Here is a 26173-nt window from a genome sequence, read left to right on the forward strand (position 1 = left end):
CGATTTACTTCATTTTATATACACCGAAGAGTAGGAAATTTGTGGAAAAAATTTAGCTTTCAATATTTGGCAAAACTAGCTCTAGCTTGAGGGCGAGGTTGAGGCTAGGGGTGTTGATGGGTCAGTATATTTGGGTTTCAGGTTATTTGAGTCGGGTTATTCGGGTTTTAAAAAATTATAAATCAACCCGTAACCCAAACCAAATAAGCTTTAGGTTATATGAGTTTGAGTTGTTCGGGTTCGGGTTTTTTTGGGTTGGGTTTTGGGTGACCCAAATAAACGTGATTGATGAACTTACGTGCAAATTAAAAAGATTTGTTAGTTATGCAACATTGCAACAATGTAATTTCAATTTCAAAAACTTAAATAATATTGATATTTATTTAGATTAACAAACTTTTATATCCAAAATGGTTGAAATACATATAATTTTGTGTTTTTTGAATTCTTGAATGAAAAGATAGTTGTTTTATCATTAATATTCAAGAATATATACTTTAAACAAATTTGATGTGCTATATATTAGTATATATAAAAGAAACAAACATCTTATTCAGGTTATTTGGGTTGACCCAAATTATTGAATTTTCACCCGTAATCCAAACCGATTAAGCTTTGGGTTATTCAGGTTAACCCAAATATTGACCCGTAATCCGAATAACCCAACCCATTTCACCCAAACCCATTCAGGTTAGGTCGGGTTATTTGGGTTTGGTTATTTTCAACACCCCTCGTTGAGGCTGGGGCTAATATGGGAGCCAGAGTTAGGGGCTAAAGCTAGAGAGCGAGACTGTAAATCTCAAGTTTTTGTTAATATAATATGTTTGGTAAACAAACTGTAAGTTATAGCTAAAAAATGTATAATTACATTAAAGGACATAAAATTTTACTCTCTCTGTCACACTAGATGTGTCACATTGTGAATACTCAAAATCTTTATTTTTTAAGTTTTGACCTTAAATATATAATTTTGTGTGTTATTTAATACTTGATGAAAATTATATCAAATCTCTCTATATAATTAAGAGAGGGTGGTTTTTTTCTTATGTGGAATTCATCTTTGTTCGTTACATCAGCTTTTTTTCTACGTGACAATTTCATATGATTTTGTGTCTAGATTTTCCTCCTTTAAGATATGAACGCCATTTCCTACGTGATAACATTGAAATCCTTCACCCTAAAATAAAATAATGTAAAAAGCATATGTCGAGTATTGAACACAAAAGTTATTAGCAAGTGTCTATCCATTAAACCAATATTGTATTTGTTTACGTTTTTCAATCCCAAAAACTATATTGTTCTCACCATCATTTCCATAATGGTGAACTTATATTTTAGGAAAAAAATTAAAAATTTTCTATATAACTAAAAAAGGATATTTTTTTTTCATAGATGACATTTTTAATTTTTTTTATCACATTGAACTTTTAATGAGCTATCATTTTCTCATTTAAGTTGTTATATTTATGTTGTCATGTATAATTTTAATCATTAGTTTTAATCATCAATCATAATCCAAATCCTTAATATTTATTTTTCTATTTTCTATATGAGTATAAAGATGTTTATATATATTAAACTATGTTTTTTCTATTAATTCAATGATAATTAACTTTTTTCCAAATGAGATTGTTTATTATATTTTTTTTTTATAAAATATTTTTTATATTGTATTTAATAAATATATATATATAACATATATGACGTACATCATATATTTATAAAGTATTAACTTTATTGTTTGCATCAATCAACAATCTTTTTATATTATAAAAGATTATAAATAATAATGTAACTATAAGGTTTTTTTTTATGTTCTCAATTAGTCCCGCACAACGTGTGAGTTTAATCTAATGAAAATATATCTAAAACTCAATAAATTCATATAAATTTTGTCAAGAATTATACAACACAAATCAAAATATTTAAGTTCAAAACTTGAGAAATAAAGACTTTAAAAATTTAAAATATGTCACTTTTAATGGAACAGATGAAGTATTTAATTATAAAAACAAAGATATAAACAAAGTAGATTAAATTATTAGGAAAAGATCAAAAACAGATGATAAAACTCGAACCCTTTTGGCTCGCACAATTAGGTCTTAATAACTAATATTGTCACCTTTTTGTCTCTCACAATTAGGTTTTCCTATCATATCTACTCCAAGGATCTCACAGCTATGAAATTCCAAGTCCTGCAAAATACAATTATTTTTGTCCTCCAAGGCTCTACAAGTAGGTTTTCCTATCACATCGTAGTTTGAAGAATTTTTACGATGATTAATTAGGAAGATTTATGAGTATTTATCATTTCCCAATTACAAAATACATACACCTATTCATCGTCTCTTTCCAAAACTTTAACTATCGAGAAAATTACAAAATGCAACATAGGGTAAAAGATTAAAAAAAAAATTATGTTGACCAATAAATAATATTCGACTACTCAGATTAACCCCATGGCGAAAAACGACTTCATATACACATGAACATAAACAATGTTTTTTAAATTTTTTTGAAATGTGAATTTCGCTTAGAATTTCTTGTCACGATTCGACAACGAGAGATCTATCATACGTTATCTTAACCGGATCCACACTAAAGAGCTCTCTCAAAGTAGAAATATTCTTTAACTAAGCGTACAGCGTATCATTTAGCTCCATTTCAAAAAAAAACTCACGTATATCAACTCAAGAATTGAACTTCCTAGTAGGTAAAACATGAGTGTGTCACCATTTTAACCGTCAATGTAACTTTATTAAATGAAATATTCGATATGATTAGTAATCGATGTTCGGTTAAGATTTTCAGTTACAATTTAAGTCACGTGTATGGTATTATTTTTAAATTTTGTCGTTTGTTAATGATTATATTGAGTTTATAGAAAAATAAATAAACAAATAAGTTATAATTTACACCGACAGACACATCATATTTATACGTTACTTTTGTGCTGATTACTTTTTCATTTTATTTTTAAAAAAAATGAATTTGAACCGAAAACTATTAAACTGTCATCATAACAAATAAGCATTTATTCCAATGACCTTTTCGATCCTTATTTTTAGGTTTTTTCGTAGATAAAATTCTTATAAATACCAATATCTATAATTAAAAGAAATAACTAAATGACATCTACATTTTATTTAATTAAAAGTTGATAAAACAGGATAAATTGTGTAAGTTGTTGGATAATGATAAATCAACCTAATTGCCTAATAATAAGATAATGACATGTGAAAAAATCAAAGAGCAAAATTAAGAAAAGAAATTTGTAGAATTCACATGTCAAATTCTTATGATTTTAAGTTAATTTTTAGGCATATAAGTTATGTTGATTAATCATTTTCCTAGTTTTATAACACGAACAATACTTTTCACATGATCGTCAAATTACTGGGACAACATCACCTTTTTAGTGTATTTCTTTTATTATATACCTCATGCATTTAAATTTATCTTCGCGATAAAGCAATATTATAAGATTCAAGTTAAAATGTAAAATCTCTTTGGTTTTGTGTTTTGTAAAAATTATGTAGTTTTGACGTTACTTTTATCATTACAAGCTAACTTTCTTTGGATTCTCTATTAATGAAAATAAGGAATATGTTTTTATCATAAAATTCAAAGGTGAGTTTTGGATAATTTTTTTTTTTATGTATGTTTTTGGTAGTCTTAGAAAAGTCCTTTTCTATCAAGTTAACTATATTTACTTTACTAATTTAAATGGTTTTAACATAGCAGCGAGTTAAATTTATTTTTATTTCGGGAAAAAACTTATAATATGCAAAAAGTTTCTTCAACAAAAAGTTTAACAAGTTTAATAAATTCATATAAATATTACATCATAATATCTTAACAAAACTTCATGAATTTGGCCAACATATATAGCTAAATTTCGGTTAGCATCAAGTTTAGTTAAATAGATACTATTTTAAACATAAAGTAACTCTAAAAGTACTAAGTACATGATATAAAGAAAATGATATTTCGTTCATAAAGACGATCCTAAAAATGTATAATGTTCTTGAAATGATTTGAATTAATATATGAAAGTTTATAAGTTTGGATGGACATATATGTATTTATTTGTCTCGATTTTTAAAAACATGTATAATCCATTTATCTTATTTCGTCATTACATATCTACATCATATAATATTTTCATCTATTGAGGCGATCCTGTTGTCCGGAGAATAAATATCGATATGTTAGCCAGGAAGATAAATTCATTAAATACGACTATTGATTTACTTATTTATTATATAAATAAAACAAAATTTTGATGATATACTTATTTTCTAAAAACATCTTACATGACATCCTCATAATTTTTTTTAATAATTATTTCTTTTCATTAATTGTTTTATGACATCATCTTTTAATTTTTTTTATTTTTAATCCTTTTACTATGAAGTTTTTCTAAAACCTAACTAAGCCTAATGTAAATAACATTTTTATCCAACCATATGTCATATTATATCAATAACATCTCACTAATTCTATTATTATTTTCATTTTAACTTACTCATTACCATTTCTTACAATTTAAGTATAATTTCAAAAAACATGTGATACATTATTGATAATATCCAATTTGTTTTTATTTTCATAATTGTGCTTCGTTATTATCATTTATTAGTATGAGTTCAGTAATAACAGTTAGACATGTGTATAATCAACGAAATAATATGTAAAATTACGATCAATCTTGTTAACACTTTTTATGTTTTTATGTTAGGTAAATACATTTTCGCCCAAGTGTTGGTCACCTTTTTTGAAAAAAAAAATCAATTATAGCATGTCTTTTTATCATCAGTTTTTATAAATATGTAAGTAGTGTTGTTTTTTATGTTTGTCTTTTTGTATCTCATAACTAAAATATCTTTACTATGCCTGGGTATCACCCGAATTTATAAGCTAGTTCTATATGTATTTAGCATTTTCTTATATGTAAGCAGGTTATCTATAATAAATGCTTATGCCAGAAAGTAGGGATCATTTTTATGTTTGAACATTATCTAGATATTATTGTTAATTAGGTATTCAGTTTAATGATTGTAACTAGTAAGTATATGTTTAATGGATAGACATAGTTATCGACTCGGTCTTTTGGACTCGACCCAAAATCCTTTTTCATTCGTGACTCGAAACGTAACTCAAATTATAAAAGTCAAAATAGTTGTTAATATATAATTTTTAATCATATATAAGTTTTTATTGAAGAAATGTAGTAATGTATATATATATATATATTAAGTTAGAAATAATCCCTTTGGATCAAGCATTTATTAGATAGAGTTGTTTTGTTTTTAAACAAAAAAAAAAGTTGTGTTAAATTAAGTATTTATTCTGCAAGAATACACAAACCCGGTTAGTGATTATCTATACTCTATTATAAAACAAAGTACTCATTCGCCCTTTTTAACTTTATATATTTGAAATACTCTTAATTTTCAACACATTCTCAACCCACACAAAAAATCTACCAATTTATATCTATACTCCCTATTTTATAGGATGGTGTTCAAAAGTTTTTTAATTTAAGACATGCAAATTTACTTATTTGTCCTTACACATATAACTATTGTATATCATTATATCTATCTCCATTCTTGATTAATTAATGCCTTATTTTTTTCTCCACTACCCATATTAATTTTATTTATTTTTTAAGACACCCATATTAATTTTGTGTATTCGATCATCCTCTCTTTATAATTGTATGTTATGGTTCTAAAGCTTAGACTTTTGAGACACTAATCACGACATAAAATTCTCCGTCAATGATATCCGTCGCAACGTGCGGGTACCATGCTCGTTTTTTTTTTGAACAGTTAATCGGTATTCGACATCAGGGAACACCTCACCGTATAATGGTGAAGCTCTGCACGTATTCTAAACTACGAGATGTCATAAGCCGTTACATGTGATTCAGAAAAAAACTCACAGACTTGTCACTCCTAAGAGGCGAACCTAAGACCTATAAGAAAAACCAAAAATGCATCTGTCAGTTGAGCTAGTTTCATTTTTCACTCCTACATGATGTACCATTCTCGTTTAACATACGCTTACAAAACACAAGTTTAAAACATTAAATGAACTAAAAAATTATAAATAATTACAAGAAAAACATCTAATTGACATTAATGAAATGTAAAATTTACCATTTTTAAATGAAAATTTTTCATATTTTAAAAAATAACGGCTTCATTTAATGTTGCTAACAATGTGTTCTGTGGGCGCACCTTAAAAAATCTTTGGGGGGTGTTTGGTTCATGGAATTCCTTAGAATTCTTTGGAAGTGGAATCTAAATTCCATTCATTTCTTTTGTTTGGTTGAAAAACAAATGGAATTGGAATTCAAAAAATTCTTTCAAATTCCTTAAATCATGGAATCTATAATTCCATCACAAACTTGATGGAATGTTTAACATTCCATGGAATTCATCCCTCTTTACAAAAATACCCCAAAACTAAAAATACCAACCTCAAAAGAGTTTCTTGATTTCAAGTCCCGTCGAATATTAGCCACCATCACTATCCACCACCACTGTGTTACTGTTATTCCGGCCGCCGCTACTGCTTACCAAGATTCCGGCAGCGGCAATCACTGTTGCTAAAGGACACAATGAAAATGGTGGTTGCTTTCCATCATTTTTAATGAGTTTTTTTTTATTGATCTTGTAAAGAATAATGAAAAAAAAAACCGCTAACGATGTACACGGCACCGAAAAGAATGGAGGAATGGCAAGAGTGGAGGTGGTGTTAGCGGCGAAAATGATATGATGAAAATTGACTGCTGGAGTTTAGAAATTAAAGGGGTTTGTTGGGTTTAAATTAAGGGTGTTGAAAATAACCAAACCCAAATAACCTGACCCAACCCAAATGGGTTTGGATGAAACGGGTTGGGTTATATGGTTTGTGGGTCGTCATTTGGGTCAACCCAAATGACCCAAAGCTTAAACGGTTTGGGTTGCGGATGAAAATTTTATAACTTGGGTCAATCCGAATAACCCAAATAAAATGCGTTTATATATATACACACTAATATAACACATTAAATTTATTTAAAGTATATATTATTTGAATATTAAATTTTGATTCATAAACAAAATCAGGATCGTGCAAAGTTAAATAATAATAGATGCTTAAGAATACACTAATAAAAGATGATAACAATATGAATATAAGAAGAGTCATATATTGTCAAAATTTGTTTATTCAATATCAATAGTTTTTATATTTTTATATAGTTTATAATTTTTTTGTTTTGTATATGACTTTAATTCTAATAATATAATCACCTTTTCATGCGAGATTTCCAAAAACGCACAATCAAAAGTGTTTCAACATGGTCAGATATGGACAATTTGCCATTATTGATATTTACTATATCATATTTATATCATTATTATTATTTTATAATTACTACAATATAAAATGTTATATAAAATTTATTATTATTCTTATTGATAAGTATATTATTAGTTATTATTATATTCTTATTATATATAAGTTGTATAATAATTTTTCATTAAATTGAAAAATGCAAGAATTTAACAAAGGGTAATTTTGTCATTTGTAGTAGTTTACATTCAAATTCCATTAACTGAATTCCATTGAATATTATCAACCAAACACAAGATAGATTTTAAAACTTTCAGATTCTAATTTTTTCAAATTTCAATTCCATTGACAGATTTCAATTCCATCAAAAATATTCTGTGAACCAAACAACCCCTTAGTGTAAATAAGTATCCGTAGACATTTTTCTTAATGTAGTCTTTAAAAATACGTGTTAATTTTCAAAATACCATATAACTTTTTGTAACACCCGTGAGTTGACAATGAAAACTTTTGAGTCAAAATAAAATTTTTAAACTTGAAAATGCGACCTCGTATCTTAAAATCGACCTCGTAATTTTAATCTAGCATCATATTTGGGTCTGACCTCGTAATTTTACCCTACATATAAATACTCTTTATTCTCTCACAAACCCTCATTTCCACCACCTTAGCCTCTTAGCAAAAACACACACAAACCCTTTGCTACCTCATTCTCACTTTACTAACCCATTACTACTACCTCACCATTACTACCCCATTTTTACAACAAGTTTTTTGGAAATCAAACCTTATTTTGTTTAGATTTAGCTTCAATAACAATGTTTTTACGTCCTAAACATCATCATAAACATCTATTTTACAGGTTTAAGGTATAAAATCAAAACTCCTTTTTATGCTCTTCTTTTGGTGTTTTTCGTTTTTTCTTTTATTACACATACTACACACCAAGTATTGAACTTTTTACGTCCAAAACGTTTAAAATCGTATGCTACAACTTTTGTCAAAGTTTCGTGTGATTTCGTTAACAAAATCTTAAGAATTTTTGTACACTTTTTATAAACCTTGTTCAAATGGGTCTTTAAGATTTAAGTCTGTTTTCGAGTTTCCGACTTTAGTATTATTTTTCCATCATTTTAGGGAGTCTAAAAGTACAACTTGATGTTAAAAACACCTTTCCGATCAAAAGAAAGGATTAGGGTTTTCTAGAACAAATTCGGGGAAGAACAGTTCCCATTTGCGACCCCGCCATCTAATTTGCGACCCCAAAATACGACCCCAAAATACTACCCCAAAATACGACCCCGAAATACGACCCCGAAATATACCCCAAAATACGACCCCAAGATACTACCCCAGATTACTAGCCTCTTATTTTAGCCTCTCAATTTTATTTTTGTCTTTTAGTGAAATAAGACTCCAAATCCCAAATAAGACCTCGAATTCAATTTAAGACCCCAACTTTCAATTGAGACCTCGGATTTCTATTACTAACTCGATTTGGTCAACCTTGGTCAACTTAGTCAACCTTGGTCAACTTAGTCAAACTCGTAAATTGGTCAACTTTGGTCAAACTTGTAAAATGTGGTCAAAGTCAAACTACTACGCTTTTGGACAACTTAGTCGACACTTGGTGGCACGTTATGAGTACGCTTTCTTATAATGAATACATACTTAATTTCGATAACTTGAAACAGATTGATTGCTCGCCGATTACTTGCTTTCTGATATCTTGCTTAGTTTAAACTTGTTGCTAGCTGTCAGGTGAGTGTAACATCCTAATATTTTTAGGCCAATGAAAATTAACCTTTATTATAGTTTTAACATTAAAGTAATTTCCTAATAATTAAAATTGAAATATGGGATTGTTTTAGTTGGAACTTTAGTGGATAGTGGGTAAAAATACCCATAAAAAAAGAGTAAGGGCGTGGCACTATGAGAAAGTGCCAGCCAAATTTCTTCTCCCTTTTGAGAACACATCTTCATCATCAACTTCTATCATCTTCACACTCTTGTTCCAATTATTTTTAAGAAATTGTGTAAACTCCATTCCATCTAATTCAAGAAATCTTCCAAGTAATTTATAATAATCTTCCAAACTTTATTACATCAATTCCTTCTTTTAGTGATAATAACAATAATAATAATCATTCATGTAGCTTGCAATTGAATTTGGGAATTTAAGTGTTGTGAGGGTGTGTGTGGTGTCGACAAACACAAGGAATAAAAGGAAGAAGAATTTGAGTTTGGGATTGCATGTTACCATCTAGTTGATTTCCATATCAAATTAAAGGTACTTTTAGTTATTTTGATTGTTTTAAATTTAGGGTTCTTAAATTGGGAAATTTGAGGGTTTTTGACCAAAAGTGAGTTTATGTATGATTTTCCTAAGTTCTTGCATGTTATGATTTTGTTATTGGTTTGCATGATAACATTGGCTTAAAATATGGATGATGACAATGAAACCCAAATTATAAAATAGAGAACATTGAATGATAAATGGTAATAAACAAATTATAATGACCATGATTAAAAGATGAGAATGCTAGTTGAACCAACTCAATAACATTGGGAATTTGGAATGAGTTAAGAATGATAGTGAATTGATAGTGTTTGGCTATGGCTAGTTTGCCTTGAATGTGATGAATGACCATATAGTAGAGATTATGAAAAGATGGAAACTTTGGTTTTGGATAAAAATGGTATAAACATATTGATGTGATAATGAAGTGGTATTAACATGTATAGCCTTGGAATTTTGATATGGCCATAATTAGTTGAATTGAGATGGCATGGCCACTTTATGGTAAATGAAATGAGATTTTTAGTAAGTGAAAGATAATTTGAGAATGATGATTATGAAAAGATAAAAATGGTGATTTTTGAGTAAAATGTGTTATGGCCATGTTGATGTGAAAGTAAAATGAGATTTTGAAAGAAGCCAACTTTAGAGAATGATGAGAATGTAAATTACATAAAAGTTAGGTTGGGCATTGTGATGCTAGCAAAGATAGTAATGTATGGCTTATTAGCCTTGTTTATGAAGTAATTGAGCTTGATGACATTATATGTGTAAATTGTGAATTATTGCTAGGTGGAAAGCAATATGATTGTTATGAAGTCATCATGGATTTGGTTGTCGCGAAGGAGGTGAGTACTCTTGCATACTCTTATATGTGCGTTGGGTCGATTACCATATGATGGTAGATTCCGTGTGTGGTAATCGATTCGGCGTTAGGGCCTAATTTTGAGGCCGGGACCTAAGAACCCCATAGTTGAGATGAGATAAAGGCCTAAGAACCTTTGAGGCCTAAGAACCTCTTGAGATTATTGTTTAGCGTATATGGATCCATGTATGTGTTGTTAGCGCAAAGGTGAGCATGCAAAAGATGGTATGACGGTACCATAGGCTACATGTGATAGTCCTTTGTGTTTTTGCCCTCCTTCGTGTGTATAAGCGTATGCAATGGTATTCACTAAGCTTTGGCTTACTTTTTAGTTGTTTACCCTTTTATAGGTTGTCCCGGAAGTGGAAACGAGATCTAGTGCCTTGAAGAATATGGATGTCTTGAATTGTGAAATCTTGACTTTTGCGGTAATAATGGTTTGAAGCTAGAACCCTTAGTAGCCCCCTTCTAACTCAATGGCTTTTGATACATGTGTCTTTCGGATGAGAATGTGGTGTATGATGTATTTTAAGTCTTGAAGTCTTGACTATTATGGTGGATTGAAGTATAAATCATTTTGAAGTCAAATTGGTCATTTCGTCACTTTGGGTAAATACGGGCGAGTGACCCGTTTGGTTGTTTTAATGTAAATTTCAATGGTTAAAGTTTCGAATGTATCAATTATGTCTTAATATGTGATTTTACACTTCTTGATGTTTTGGTTTAAGAATTTGAAGCATGGAATGTGAATATATGGATTTTTGGGTCAAAATGGGTTTGTGCAGAAGTATGTGGAGTATTAGTCTGTTGTAGACTAATATGTGGAGTATTAGTCTGTTGTAGACTAATATGTAGAGTATTAGTCTGTTGTTAAAAAAAAAATTCCTTATTCTTCCTAAATTGAGTTTGGGACCTTTCAGTGAGTTTTCGTAGCCCCTTTTTACTTATGTTTTGGGGTGAAAGGAATACAAAATATGCTTTCATATATGCCGTAACTGCTTTCATTGTTTATTCTATGCCTATTAGACTACTATATGATATACATACTAGCCATGTCATGTTGATGACTGTAAGTGCACGATTGATACATACTAGCCATGTCATGTTGATGACTGTAAGTGCACGATTGATATTCATACTAGCCAAGTCGACCGTAAGTGCACGCTGATTCACATACTCATACTTATGTATCGTAAGTAGGTCTATAGCCACTTCATACTACGTTATTTAAGTTATTCATACTTAACGGCATAAAACTTATTTTATTCAAACGATAAATGTTTCAAGTGGTTATTTAAGCATTCAATTTGTGATTTAAACGAGGTTTTCAAGTAAACAACCATGATTCCAAATCTACAAACTCACCAACCTTTGTGTTGACTCTTTTAAGTATTCTTTTCAGGTAATCAAGCTAATCGTGGCTAGGATGGTAGCATAGGACTCGTAGCAGACTTCAGGCTTAGGATTTGGAGTTTTGCATGCTTTCTTATGTGTTAGTCGGCATTATGCCTAATCGTTTCCCCTGCGTGGGAACTTATCTTATGTCTTATTTGAATGCTTTGTTTGGACGTGTGATCATGACTTATGTTTTGTTTATTTGATCTATGTATTTCGACTATTTATGGTTAATCTATGCACTCATTTAGTTTCCTATGTAACATCCATGTGCGCGTGTGCTTATCTTGCACCCCGAGTTTTCTGCCCTAGTCGGGGTGTGACACTTTTGTAGAAAGATAAAAAAAGAAAAAAACCATATAACCATATATTAGGAGGATTGATCATCTTCCATTAAATATCGATAGATTAAATATTGATAGATCATAAAACTTTCATTTATTTGAAGTTCATATATATATATATATGGTAACACTCCGGTGAGAACACTTAAAAAACATCATTTTGATGCATTAAAAGTCCATAAAACTAACATAGTGCATAACTAATTATCATTATTTAAGTGTTTAACAACACATTGATCCGTCAAAATCAAAAAAATCATGTTTTTTGGTGGATGCATCATTTTGAAAATATGCATCTAAGATGGATGCACAAAACAAAAAAACATGATTTTCTTGATTTTGACAGGTCAATGTATTGTTATACACTTAAATAATGATAATTAGTTATGCACTATGTTAGGTTTATGAACTTTTAATGCATTAAAATGATGTTTTTTAAGTGTTCTCACCGTTCTTATTTTAAAACTGTTCTTATTTGATTGTCCCCCTATATATATATATATATATATTTTTTTTTTTTACAAAGTGAGTTTCGATTCATACGTGTTGCCGTGTTGGAGACAATTATTTCCAGACCTTCAACCTCTCCTCATGGAAAGTAATTTTGAGATGGGAACTCCAAGGCTCGAACCTGAGAACTTGCGTAAACTCACCCCGGGGACCATTAATAGTTATTTTATATAAAAGATTATGCATCTTATTATCAAATAATTTATTAATTACGGAAGCAAAAGTTTAACCAATAATTCAGAAACATAAGAGAAATGATCCCTACACAACATTTTTAGTCATACACAACACTGTATGCATTATATAATGCATATATTGTTATGTATAGCAAAAAAGATATTGCGTAGGGATCATATCTCCAAACACGATGGTGTTATCGAGGTTAACTCATGAAATCAGAAGTCTAAATTTTGGCTAGGACCTTATAGGGTTTCTTCAGAATAGATAGTTTCGACTTGGGCTACCTAATAGTGTTTGCGTTTGTGGTTTATAAGAGTCACCTTTCAGTCATCGAATTATATCGCATAACGGGTTGTTATTCGTTAGCTTCAAAAAGAAATTATATTTTAAAATTAATGAATAAAAGTTTCATTTTTCTATTCTTAGATTGTAAAAAGCCAAACAACAAACTTTTACAGAAAACAAGAAAATCCAAGCATAATAACCACATATACGTTGTACATCAAAGCTTATACATTTCAAAATCACCATGTATCCAGCTAAGTTTGTAATCATATCACCGCAAAAAGTAACATTTTTTTTAATAAAACTTTCTTTTAATCTAACATGTCATCTTTTTGCTAACAACAATATAAATCCATCCATTGCCCTTTTCATTATGCAACCATCACTATCACTCCCTCTTATAAAATCTTCCTCATTTTCATTTCCAAAACACTCCAACTTTTTTTAAATACACACAATGCTATCTAGAGCAAATAGTGTTGTTTGGATGGATGATACTAATGAAAAACATACTCAAACAAATAACAACAACAATGAAGTTGATGAAGTAAACACTTTCAAATCCATGCTTGAAGTTGATCATGAAGAAAATAACCACACCAACACTTGGTTTTTGCAACAACAAAACATCACTCACAACAACAGCAACAATAATTTGTTGTTACAACAACTTGATTCTACTTCATCTTGTTCACCAAATTCATCTTTTCAAAATCATTTCTTTTTACCACCACCAAAGCCCATTTTAGGCCCACTTTTCAACAATCCAAGCAATCCTTTACTAGACGAAACCTTTGAACAACTTGGGTATGGCAATAATGGAAATAATGGGAATGGATTTCTTGGAATCAACCTTGGGAATGGCTTTTGTGACATGGGTATTTCACAAGATCCAAACTTTTTAAATACCCATTTGCTACAACTATCTGGAACCGGGTTCGGGTTACCAGGGTATCCATTTTCTGAAGATGGGTCGGTTTTAAACAGGTCAAAAATACTTAAGCCTTTAGATAATTTTGCTTCGGTTGGAGCACCACCAACTTTGTTTCAAAAAAGGGCTTTGAAAAGAAACTTAAGTGATTTTTCCGGCGCCGGTGCCGGAGACGGTGCCGGAAAAAGGAAGAAAAGTGGCGGTGGAAGCTGGGAAGATGTTGATAACTTGAGTATGGATAATGGGTCTGGATTGAATTATGATTCTGATGAATTTACTATTAATGATTTTGAAGAAAATGGGATTAAATTTAGTGGTGGAAATAGTTCTAATGGTAATAGTACTGTCACCGGCGCCGGAGCCTCTGTGGCCGGCGGTGATGGTGGTGGAAAAGGGAAGAAGAAAGGGTTGCCGGCGAAGAATTTAATGGCGGAGAGACGCCGGAGAAAGAAATTGAATGATAGGCTTTATATGCTTAGGTCTGTTGTGCCTAAAATAAGCAAGGTAATGTCTTATTTACTAGTTTTTTTTTGTTTAGTTTTTATTCTATTTTCGTGTCACTTTTTTATTTTGTTTTACGTGTAACGTGATGTAACAAAACGTTGCATATAAATAACCGTCTTTAAATTAGAGGATTATCTAGCGGGAAATATTCATGATTTAAATTAATAATTAATCTCCAGCATTGATTTATTTAGATACATCTAAGATAAATTAAGAGTAGAATTAATTATTACATTAAATTGTTAAAAAATGAATAGATAGAAGAATGTAGTATGAGTATTATGGTAGTTATCTCTTTATATTATTTTGGGTTTTGGATTTTGAAATAAAGTATTAAAAAAACCTTGTATAGCAGTTGATAATTATTTCTATATCTAACACTTACAAAATGAATCTTGATGAAACCTCATGATAAATATGTATTTCTGAATATATTTGATAGAATTCTTTAATGATAAGTATAAGTATTAAATTATTAAGGCATATATTTCATGAAAAACATTTAATGTTGTTTGATTACAGATGGATAGAGCATCAATTCTTGGAGATGCAATTGAGTATCTAAAAGAGCTTCTTCAAAAGATCAATGACTTAAACCATGAACTTGAAGCAACCCCATCAAGTTCAGCATTGACACCCACCGGGGCCGCCACGATGGCAGCTGCCGCCACCGGTTTTTACCCTCTAACCCCAACTCCCACCAGTCTCCCTACAAGAATCAAAGAAGAACTCTGCCCCACAACCATCCCTAGCCCAACTGGCCAGCCTGCAAGAGTAAGTATCATACACTTGTATATTTGATAACATATAATCAGATTACTTGAATTATGATTGTTTATTTTGATAAAATTGTCGTTTTTTTTCGTGGTTATTTTGTGTTAGGTTGAAGTGAGGCAGAGGGAAGGAAGAGCAGTGAATATACATATGTTTTGTAGTAGGAGGCCTGGTTTGCTGTTGTCAACTATGAGGGCTATTGATAATCTTGGTTTAGACATTCAACAAGCAGTGATTAGCTGCTTTAATGGATTCGCTCTTGATGTTTTTCGAGCTGAGGTTAAAAACTTTTTTAGGTGTTTTTGATCTATCCAATTTATGACACTCTTTAGTCCATTTATCTGGGTTTTGATCGTGGGTCTTTTTTGATTATTTAGCAATGCAAAGAAGGGCAAGATGTTCATCCTGATCAAGTTAAAGCGGTGCTGCTGGAGTCTGCTGGTTACCATGGTGTCGCTTAATTGGATCTGAAGTGAAGTCGGGAGGTTCAGTAATATTGGTTCATGGTGTTTAGTTTCTGGAAGTAGTATAGCTTTTGATATGAAGGCTATTTTCGTTGTCGTTTTAGTTAGTTTGATAGTGATACTGGCTAGATCTGCATATCATACAAGGCATTTTGGATTTTAGTCGTTTATATTTTCCAAAGAATTATTTTTTTTTTCTTTTCCTTTTAAATCTTGTATATGTTTTGAAACATCTTATACTGGATTTATGTTCGCGTATCAGCGTATGGCTGGCACAAACAAATGATGTGTTATGCCAGCTGCCTGTGTTTTGTAAAGGTGACCCCACGTCGCCTTTACCTGGAATGATGGCTTTCGGCTCATGGCAAAAGGAGAAGTTTGTTGCTTTTACTATATCTATATGCATAACCCGATAAAAAATAGAATTCGATATAGAAGATCGAATAATAATTCTACATATATCACTTATGCTCACAAGTTTCACATTTCTATCTGGCCTTTTCCTCGAAACGTTATTATTGATCATGCATTTGGTGTCTTATTTTGTTTACGTTTATTGCTTGTTTCCTGAGTCGAAACAAGAACTCAAAATGTGCGACACAAGCATTTACTTTTATCCTTATAGTATACGAATTTAAGTACCCAAAATTATTGCATTTACTAGAGAAAGGATGGTGGGCTGGGCTCAAAGTTTGAGCCCGAATACAGAGACGAGACATTTGAATATTTGATGGTCTTGTCTAGACTCTAGAGGTTCATGGACTTTAAGAAACCAAAGATATTAGGCTATCTCCAATGGGGTGTCTTTAGGTGCCCTTGAATATCTTTTGCCGTTAAAACTTGTCAAAACTAAATATTTTTTGAGGGATGCCCTTATCTAATGGTTGTCCTTACCTAATATATTTTTGTTTTTAACTCGGATAGAAAACTATAACTTGATTAGTTTCATGAACTGAATCTAGATAACTAAAATGGCTTGGCTTGGTCGAGAACTCGTTTATTTATTCCAGTTGAATGAGCTAGTTGAATTGAACAAGCCCAACAACCTTTTGTGGGTGAGCAAAAACCGAACCGGAAAACCAAAAACCGAAAAAAACTGACAAAACCGAACAAAAAAAACGAAAACCGAACAAAATTCATTGGTTTGGTTTTCGTTTTCTAAAAACCAAACGGATCGGTTCGGGTTTTGGTTACATATGCCAAAAACCGATCAAAAACCGAACCGAACTGAATATATTTTAATTTATTTAATATTTATATCATATTACATATATATTTATTACTTATAATTTATAAATATGTTTATATATTTACTCTTTTTATCTTTTTAATGTACAAATCTATATAAATTATATATTTTTAATAAAAACGTACAGTAAAAACAATTCGTTTTATAAAAGTTACACCAATTTTAACACCTGAAAAATAAAATTAGCTAATAAAAAGCGTCTCTGTACTTTAGTTTTTATAATATCATTTTTTTTTCTTAACAATTGAAAGTTAAATTTATAACATAATATATAAAAAACTTTTTTAAAAAAAAAAAGTTTATAGAAAAAACAAAAACCCGAAACCGATCCAAGCCGAACCGGAATACCGAGAAACCGAACCGAACAAAAACCGAATCCAATGGTTTTGGTTTCTAAAAACCGAATGGATCGGTTTGAGTTTCGGTTTTAGGCAAAAACCGACCCAACCCGACCTATACTCACCCCTAGTTTGAGCCAATGTTCTACCGGTATTTTAATCATACCGGTGTGGAAAAAATTTCGTGTATTACCGGAAATACCGGCCGATACGACTATTTTAGTTTATTTTAGTATTATTCAACAAAATTTGTTACAATTTAAAGAAAATAGTCATAAAACAATTATACTTCACTCAAAAATAATACCAAATAGATATTTCATAACAAAATATAAGGTTTAAAGTTCACAAATAACAAAAACTAACATTAAAGTATCATTAAAAAAAATGAAAATACCGGAAATAACGGCCGGTATGAAATAGTGAAAATATCGGAAAAATACCGGGATTAAAATACCGGGAATACCGGAAATAACGGTCGATATGAAATAGTGAAAATACCGGTAAAATACCGGAATTAAAATACCAGAGTACTCTCAAATACCGGTAATACCAGCAAGGTATTTAAAACATTGGTTTGATCTATTATGCAAGTATATTGAGCCTGTAAGCGAGTAGCTCAAGCTTAATATATCCCCTTTACTTTTTAAAAAAAACGTAACTCACAAGTCAATGACCGATCATCTTTTACATGTCCCATACCCATATAACCATACTTTCGTATCAATGCAACCCATCATTTCTAGTTGTTCTTGGCCCATCCAACTTCAGACATAAATAGATGGCTGCTTGCATTTTGCTCCCTCCTTTTGTGCATCTATGTTTAGACTTTATTGTTTTGCAGATTTTCTCAGAAACCGGACGATATATCCAAGTCTAATGACGAAACAATTTGTAAGAAAGAACAAAATTGACCAAAACAAACATTAGAAACATTATTCAAAAAGGAATGGACAACAAATGACTAAACTCCAATGGGTCATTCCAATAATAGTCAAAAATCAACAAGTGGGTTGAAAAAGGCCCACTTGCGAAGTCTTTGTAAAACCTTCAAATTTCCACCCAAAAACACATTTTTTTCTGAAACCTACAATTTCACTTTTCCTATTTCAACAACTTAGACGACTTTTCTCAACTAGAATATTCCAACATACACGCATTTGACCCAACACAAAGTACCACACTATCATCTCCCCACTAAACATTTGCTTCTTCTAAATTCATCCCACTAATTATAACAAGTCTAGGGCCGTCCCGAATTTTCTACTAAGCCCCTAACATTTTTGTCAAATTAAAATCGAATCTCTTATGAGATTTCTTGCAATGAAGGCTCTTTGATAAAAACAACCATAACCAATTTATTGAACTAATTATTTCTTGAGTGATTATAACAATAGAACTTGTTAAAAATCAAATTTCACACTATGAATAGTTTGTAAATTGTAACCATGTTTATCTGCAAGAGTTCAATCTTCTCGTAAGTATAAATTGGAAAATTATAACCGATTGTTGGTGCAATGGTTTGTGTCTTGGCTTTTTGCCCTGTACCCGAAAAAAAAAAAAATTTGGAAAATTTTTGCGAGTTTAATTTAATCAAAATATATTAGACTTTTATCATTACCCTTTTACAAGTGATTGCCTTATTGGCCTTAACGTCCCCAGTAAGAACGCATAATCGCATAGATGCCTTTCTAAAATGATCTATAAAGTTGATGACCTGATTATTTCCAAAAATGGACTTGTAATTGCTGAAACATGTATCAAGAAGAATATGATATCCCACAAGGCCACAACAATAGAAGTCTCAAGTCAGGTTTTACTGATTAATAATACTATACAGTAATAAATAAGATGAGAGTTCACCTTATAAGCCAATCGAATCTTTCATTCACATATAACTTGTGACAAGCATACAAAAACTGGAATGTAGACTATGTACATGATAATACGAATTGAGACCATCGATATAGAGTTGAGCTCTCAATACTTAGTTACGTTTATGTATATGTAAGGGCTACATATCAATATATTTGCCCCAAACGTCCAAAATTGAAAATATTATATTACCAAGAAGTTGAACCACCTCCATGCAACTTGAAATATTTTATTTCAGTTGTTCCGAGCTGCACAGTCTCTAATTCGCCTACATCATCGACCTGTTAGATCCATTACCATGCATCAAATACACTGCACTGGTGCGACGATTTAAAAGGGTGACTTTATATTAACAAAAATAACAAAATAAAAGGAAATAGTTTACCTAATTATGTGAATCAACGTTCATGAGTTTCATTTTTCCTCGGGTCCTTTTCATCCATGCCTTCTGCAGCTGATGAAATGTCCTCATCTCTTGAATTCAGGGTCCCAGGATTCATTCGTTGAACCTCCTCTCTAGTGTAAATGAAAATCTTTCGAACCATGGCACAAAACTCCCTGAATCACATACAAGAGTGAGAACAGCAGCAAATAACAAATCAAGTCATTCAAAATATAAATAAAACTTACTGCCATGGATCATCTCCAACAAGCATCATGTCCCCTTCATCATCGGTATATACTACTAACCAACTCTTGTTGCGGCTCTTTAATTCACCATTGAATTCAAATAACTTGTCTAATTCAGAGATCAGTTCATCGTAGTTGTTAAACTTAGTAAGGTCAACAGACCTACCAAGAGCCATCCCTTGCTTGTGAACCTGAATAATTATGCTTACAAGTCAAAACACCATGAAGGTCATCTTATCTATAATTGTCATCACTAAAATGGGTCAAGTCAAAAAAGTTATTTTACAGATTTGTATTTGTAAATAATTACTGTCTTACAAAAGTCATACTACATATTTAAACAATCATCTAATTTAAAACAAAGAGATTTTGAAGGTTTATGCATTAAAATTGAAAGAAAAAAAAAACACATCTTGGCTAATTTCGACCATTTGGCCTGTTTATTTTAAACTGCCTATTAGAAATAAAACATAACACCATTAGAAAAATATAACCTAATAGACCAAAATCGCCACTTCTAAAATCATACAAGCAGGTAACATTTTAAACAAATACCTTTGTGCAACTCCTGGTAGAAACGCCTGGGACTTTTATCTGACTATCCCTCGCAAGCGGCTGGAAATGTTGGAATTCTTTATCTTGCTCTTTACCTTCTGGTGAACTGTCGACCACTTTCATGCGCTTTGATTGTTCGGACCTTGGACTAGCCTCTAATGAAAGGTAATTTTGTGATTGCAACCCTTGATGTACATCTGATGCATTTATATTACCAGCAAGGGGTACACCAAAGATTTTGCAGTTTCCCTCTGTAGGTTTCATGACATCATTTTCTTTAACCAACGTAGATTTAGAAGGCGTCTGAAAATATGAAGAGAGTGGCGGTGGCATCAGCCATTTCCCGTATGGCAGATCTCCACCTCTTTGATTAGAATTGGGGGAGTACTCGTCAAAAGCACTAAACCTAACATCTCTTGTCTGGTATGAAATTTCACTTGATTGATGACCACTTTTTGCACCACCTCCCAACAAGCTGAGAGACAAGTTGGAGGGAGTAATGGACCACGAATTAGCATGCAAGTTGTATTTTCCTTCAGATTGTGTAGAGAATTCACTTGAAGATCCATTGGTAGACCCGAAGCCTGATAATAGGTCCGTATAGGAAGACTCGGTTGTCCTCCCAGCAGGTAAAAGTTTATCTGGCCCATAACGTCGAGTAACAGAAAGTGTTTCAGCTTTTTCATCTTCTGTTACAGAAGGAACCCATTGCATTGGCCTATCACATGATTCCGACTCGGTGGTATCCACAAATGGCCCTCTCAAGGTCGATAATTCTTGACCTTGCAAGACCCTTGAAAATGCACTCGGTGGTGAAGGGTCTGCTGCAGCCAATTTTGTTGGTCCTATAAGTAAAATTTGTTAAGAAACAAAATTCATGATTCAATAGTTTCTAAAGCACCCAACCCGATGATATGGATTTGGGCCAGAGCCCGAAAGTTGGAAAGGACTGGGGACTGATTTATACACGGAAGAAAAAGAAAGATAAAAGTAATCAGAATTAGAAGTTGAAGGGTGGAGAGTGTCGTTTTGACATATTTAATTTAGTAATTACTTGTGCTCCAAGGTTAGGTTTAGTCTTGGATAAATAAGGCCTTTAGGCCATCGTTTTAGGGGAGATTATTATTATTATTGCCGTATGAGACAGTGGGAGTTGCTGGGCTCTAATCCAGTTTATCAACTTAATTACTTTACAGCCGACTGTTGTCGACTGTTAATTCTATTATCGTTTGATTGCTATTTTTCTGTGATCGTTCTCATCACCCGACCTATGCCCTTGCAGTTTTAAGAGTTACTCGTTTTGACTTGAACCTGCATGGCCTGTTACCAACATTTTGCAACTTTTAAATGGTCAGTACCTTCTCTGGTAAGAACAGAGGAATCAGGAGATGAAGGCAAAATGCTTGGCCGGGGTCTTTTTTGTCTGTGCACCGGAAGTGGATTGATTGCAGGAGGCACAAGAGCCGGTTCTATTTTCCACGGAGAAACTCTCTCTGGACGAGGAATGGAGGAAGTTTCATCCCATCGTACCTGCAATATCATATACAACAAATGTTAGGATCTGTAAAATTTATCAAAAAAGAGGAAACCTTTGAGAAGACTAGTAATACCTTTAAGCATCTCCATCTAGAATCAGGCCATCTTTGTGGATCACGCTCTTCAGTCCCGACAATTGTTCCAGTAAATCTACAACATCAATTTTATAAAATTATAAAGACAAAACCAAGAGACACCACAAGATGAATAACTCGAGTATAGGGTCGAACTAGCTATACCTTTGCTCTGGAGCCTCTTCGCCCTCAAACCTCATATTAAATCTCATCCCAATCGAGTAATTGTTCTTGACAGATTCCATGTATTGATCATATGGAACAATAAACTCGGCGGGGCTAGTCCTGCGAAAACAAAGTTTGAATTGTTAACAACGAAGTGAGATACATTATACACAGGAGATCGCACCCCAAGTCAATGTTTAGTAGACATTAAATAAAATTCGATCACTTAACATACCTAGGCTTGTAATAAACTGTAAACAATGTTCCAGTCTGAACGGCATGCCAAGCTGTTGCAAGGACTCCAAGGTGCATGCTATGGCTGGAAATGACCGATGAGGGTATGTTTGCTTGTTGTCTCATTGCACGTCTTACCCCGACACGAAGTTCCCCATTCTCGCCTCTGTGTATTCCATTTACATATATCACATGTTAACAAAAAGAACATATAACAGTACAAAGAAAATGAAAAAAGCAAAATTTCTAATTACCTTAGAAATATAAAAGCATCACCGGCGACAAGCCTTTTTGAACTAACAAAAACACTCCAGCCACTTTGAAGTAGATGCCTTCGTGGTTGACCTGCCATTTACATTCGATCATAATTTTAGAAACGCTGAAATATGCCGTTGACATACGATATACGAAATGGTATTAACCCAAGGCACACGATAAGATGCTAATGGACACTGCGCCAGTATTCAACAATTACCTCTAAAGATGTGCCTAAAACGCCATTCACTTCCGTGTAAATCCTTGGCCACCAGTTCTTGTGTGGGGGGTTGCTTCGACATGTCCTGCAAAAAGACGAAAACACCCAAACCGTGAGCAACAACACAGCAGACGGAAACCAACTATAGTAAAAAGTCACAAAAAAATCGGGTAAAAGCTCCTAACCAACGGAGGAAGACATTCATCGGCATGACGTCTCAAAACCGAAAATCCACCATGTGTACTAGTATCTGAAGCAGTCAACGTCTTGCAAAACGAATGCACACGAAACTGCGTCTCCGATGGTGGCGCCGGATCCTTCTTTACCGCATTTTCGTCTTGCTGACATCACACACACACAAAAAAAATTATCCAGTTCAAATCAACATTTTTAAACAACATATAAAACAAATCATACAACGAATTGGTCAAATTGATAACAAACTCACATTTGGTTCAGGCATCAAAGTAATTTGTGCAAACACTTCATCTGTATCTGGCTCAGCCTGCAACCCACATATACATCCATATAAACTCCACTATATCTACCTCATATATATATATATACACACACACTTATGAATCTAATCATTTTTTACCTTCTTTCAAACTATAAATATATTATCATCAGTATACATAGATATATATATATATATAGTAAAAAATAAAGGGAGAGAGAATAAAAATTGTACCCTGAGCTGGACGTTAACAACTCGGCAAAGTATTTTAGCCGGAAGGTTATACATCGGCATCTGTTGATCAGCTACTTGATTTGTAGATGCCTCTACCTATTTCATTTCATTTCATTTTTATTTACAAAATTAATTAATATTATCATCATTATTTCTCAAAGTTTATAACAAGTGGTAAGATAACAAAGGGAAAAAAAAAATTAATTAACCTGTTCGATATGTCCTTGAGGAAAGTAAAAAACGAGGTCGTTTTCGCGAGGAACAGAAACTAAAGGACCGGCACAAGCTCGCCATAGATCCTTATACAAAGCTATATCAGCATCAACTAAAAAAAAAAGAACATTAACAAAATTAGTTTTAATTCTAATTAATTAACTAACAAAACAAATTTTAGAATATATATATATATATATAAATTAAAAAAGCATAAAAACAGGAAATAAAATTACCGTGACATGAATCAGCAGCTCCTTCATTATTATTATTATTATTTAAACAAACTTCAGATGACGTCATTTTTTAGTTTTTATTGTAAGAAAGAAAAAAGCTCTTAGAAATTATATCATCTGAAAAATAGGTGTGTGTGTGTGTGTGTCTCGTTGAATCAGACAGGCTAGAAAAACAAGGATTAGTGTGAATATAGTTTTTTTGAGAAGGGAAGAAGAATCAAAGTTTGATAAGAAGGAGAGAATAATATTTAATAAAATCTTTTTGAGAGAGGAAAGAAGATTTTGGAGAGAGAGAGAGAGAAAAATGGGGAGGTGGGAGGAGGAGGCTTTTGGAGAGACAGAAGAGTCAAACTGGTATTTGTGCAATCATTTCATTCGCGGGGTATTACCACATACTTACTGTGTGTTTACCACCGGCTATCTCCGGTTGTTTTCGCCATTGAGTCATAGGGGTTGTTATTGACACGTACAAGTATTATTTTTTAACCATATATTACCGAACACATTTTACATTATTTTATAGAAAAACAAATATGTTGCTATAAGCATATATGCTTATCAATTTCTCCTTGCAAAATTTTCCTCCTGAAAGTCACATATGTAAATATAAAATCATCTCCAACACAAAATCATGTTATAAGCATGTTTCTAGCAGCATACTTGTTATCCCTACATTTTAAAACATATTTAAGAATATATAGATTATGTGAATACAACTTATTTGTTTATAAAATACTATAAATCTATAAATTTATCTCTTTTAATCTGACTGATATTCGAATATAACAAATAAATTCTTCAATGGATTTAAAATATATCGTATATATTGAATAATGATTTTTAACAATAAAGTTCAATTTTTAAAGCATCAACTAGTTAGGTTAACCCTAAAAGTTATCATTGAAACAACTTTTATCTATGTAATTTTGTTGCTTTTATAAAATGGTTAAAAACTTCTTGAGAATTTATCCAAAATATCAATAGGTTATGTGTACAAATGAAAATGAAAAAGTGATACATGTAGCATATGAAATATACACATAAGGTTCAAGTGAGTCTTTGGAGTAGATCATCATGTCCGCTTGCATTGATCCTCATGGCCTTTGATTTGATCTTTATACATGTCAATATGTCATTTTATAGTTTTATCCCCATACCCTCTTGCAGACCTCGTAATCTTTTAAAATTGATCGTTATTTTTTTACTTGGATGTGGAAATCTCATTTATTTATTTTTTCTATTCAATACATATGTGTAAGCTTGTTTTTTATTCAATAAAACATGTTAGATGCTTAACTATAATCCCATAATTAGTGTTAATTTGATATTATGTAAGCTTACTCTATTCATCTTTCCATCAAAATTTACACTAACTATGAGACCAATGAAAACTTGAAAGGTTAAAATGTGGAATATATATCTCAACTTAAGTGGCACATATAAAAAGTTGGAGAACTAAATATGACAAATAATATCAAAATTAAAGTAGAGGGGCGTTTAATGTAAGTTCAAGATTTTAGTACTATAAACTGGCAATAACAGTGACCCCCGCTTTCCCGACCGGAGTGCTGTGTACCTTTGGAAGGACCGGGAGTGCAACTTGTACAAATCTGTGCAATAAATTAATGGGCCAATGTGAGATGCTTTTGGATATACTATTGCTGTTTTATTGGTAGGTAAATTAATTAAATTTAAATAGGTAATCATTTTGTTTTAGTTTTAAAACTCTAATTTTCTATCTTTATGTATTATTATTAATTAGATAAATAATTAATTTTCCTAACTAAATAAACTAAAAATCTTTCGAATAATGAGATGATAACATGTAAAAAAATCAGATGATAAGTTTATGAAAGATAATCAATGAATACCACATATCACTTTTTTATAACTTTTAAAAGAATTTTTAAAATAATCTTTAAAATAATTTATCATTCTTATTTATTAACATTCAACTCTTGAGTATGTACACAATAGCACAACCCAGAAAATTCAAAAAAA

At 31.7% G+C, this 26173-nt stretch overlaps 2 protein-coding genes across 2 annotated transcripts; one reads left to right on the top strand and one right to left on the bottom strand.

The window, feature by feature from the left end:
• Positions 1-13624: 13624 nt before the first annotated feature.
• LOC122578893 (transcription factor ICE1-like) lies at positions 13625-16071 on the top strand. The gene is made up of 4 exons (XM_043750942.1): positions 13625-14663; positions 15186-15437; positions 15546-15716; positions 15815-16071. The coding sequence occupies exons 1-4, from the start codon at positions 13686-13688 to the stop codon at positions 15896-15898; spliced, it is 1485 nt and encodes a 494-aa protein (XP_043606877.1). The 5' UTR covers positions 13625-13685; the 3' UTR covers positions 15899-16071.
• Positions 16072-19355: 3284 nt separating this feature from the next.
• LOC122580579 (auxin response factor 2A-like) lies at positions 19356-24464 on the bottom strand. The gene is made up of 15 exons (XM_043752849.1): positions 24173-24464; positions 23933-24048; positions 23724-23819; positions 23481-23537; positions 23218-23373; positions 23033-23117; positions 22812-22902; positions 22559-22723; positions 22324-22443; positions 22159-22234; positions 21907-22078; positions 20549-21393; positions 19994-20184; positions 19749-19921; positions 19356-19644 (listed from the first exon to the last, which is right to left on the bottom strand). The coding sequence occupies exons 1-14, from the start codon at positions 24237-24239 to the stop codon at positions 19762-19764; spliced, it is 2397 nt and encodes a 798-aa protein (XP_043608784.1). The 5' UTR covers positions 24240-24464; the 3' UTR covers positions 19356-19644; positions 19749-19761.
• Between the last annotated feature and the right edge of the window lie 1709 nt (positions 24465-26173).

This window comes from Erigeron canadensis, chromosome 8 (assembly GCF_010389155.1).
Source record: "Erigeron canadensis isolate Cc75 chromosome 8, C_canadensis_v1, whole genome shotgun sequence".
Lineage (NCBI taxonomy): Eukaryota > Viridiplantae > Streptophyta > Magnoliopsida > Asterales > Asteraceae > Erigeron > Erigeron canadensis.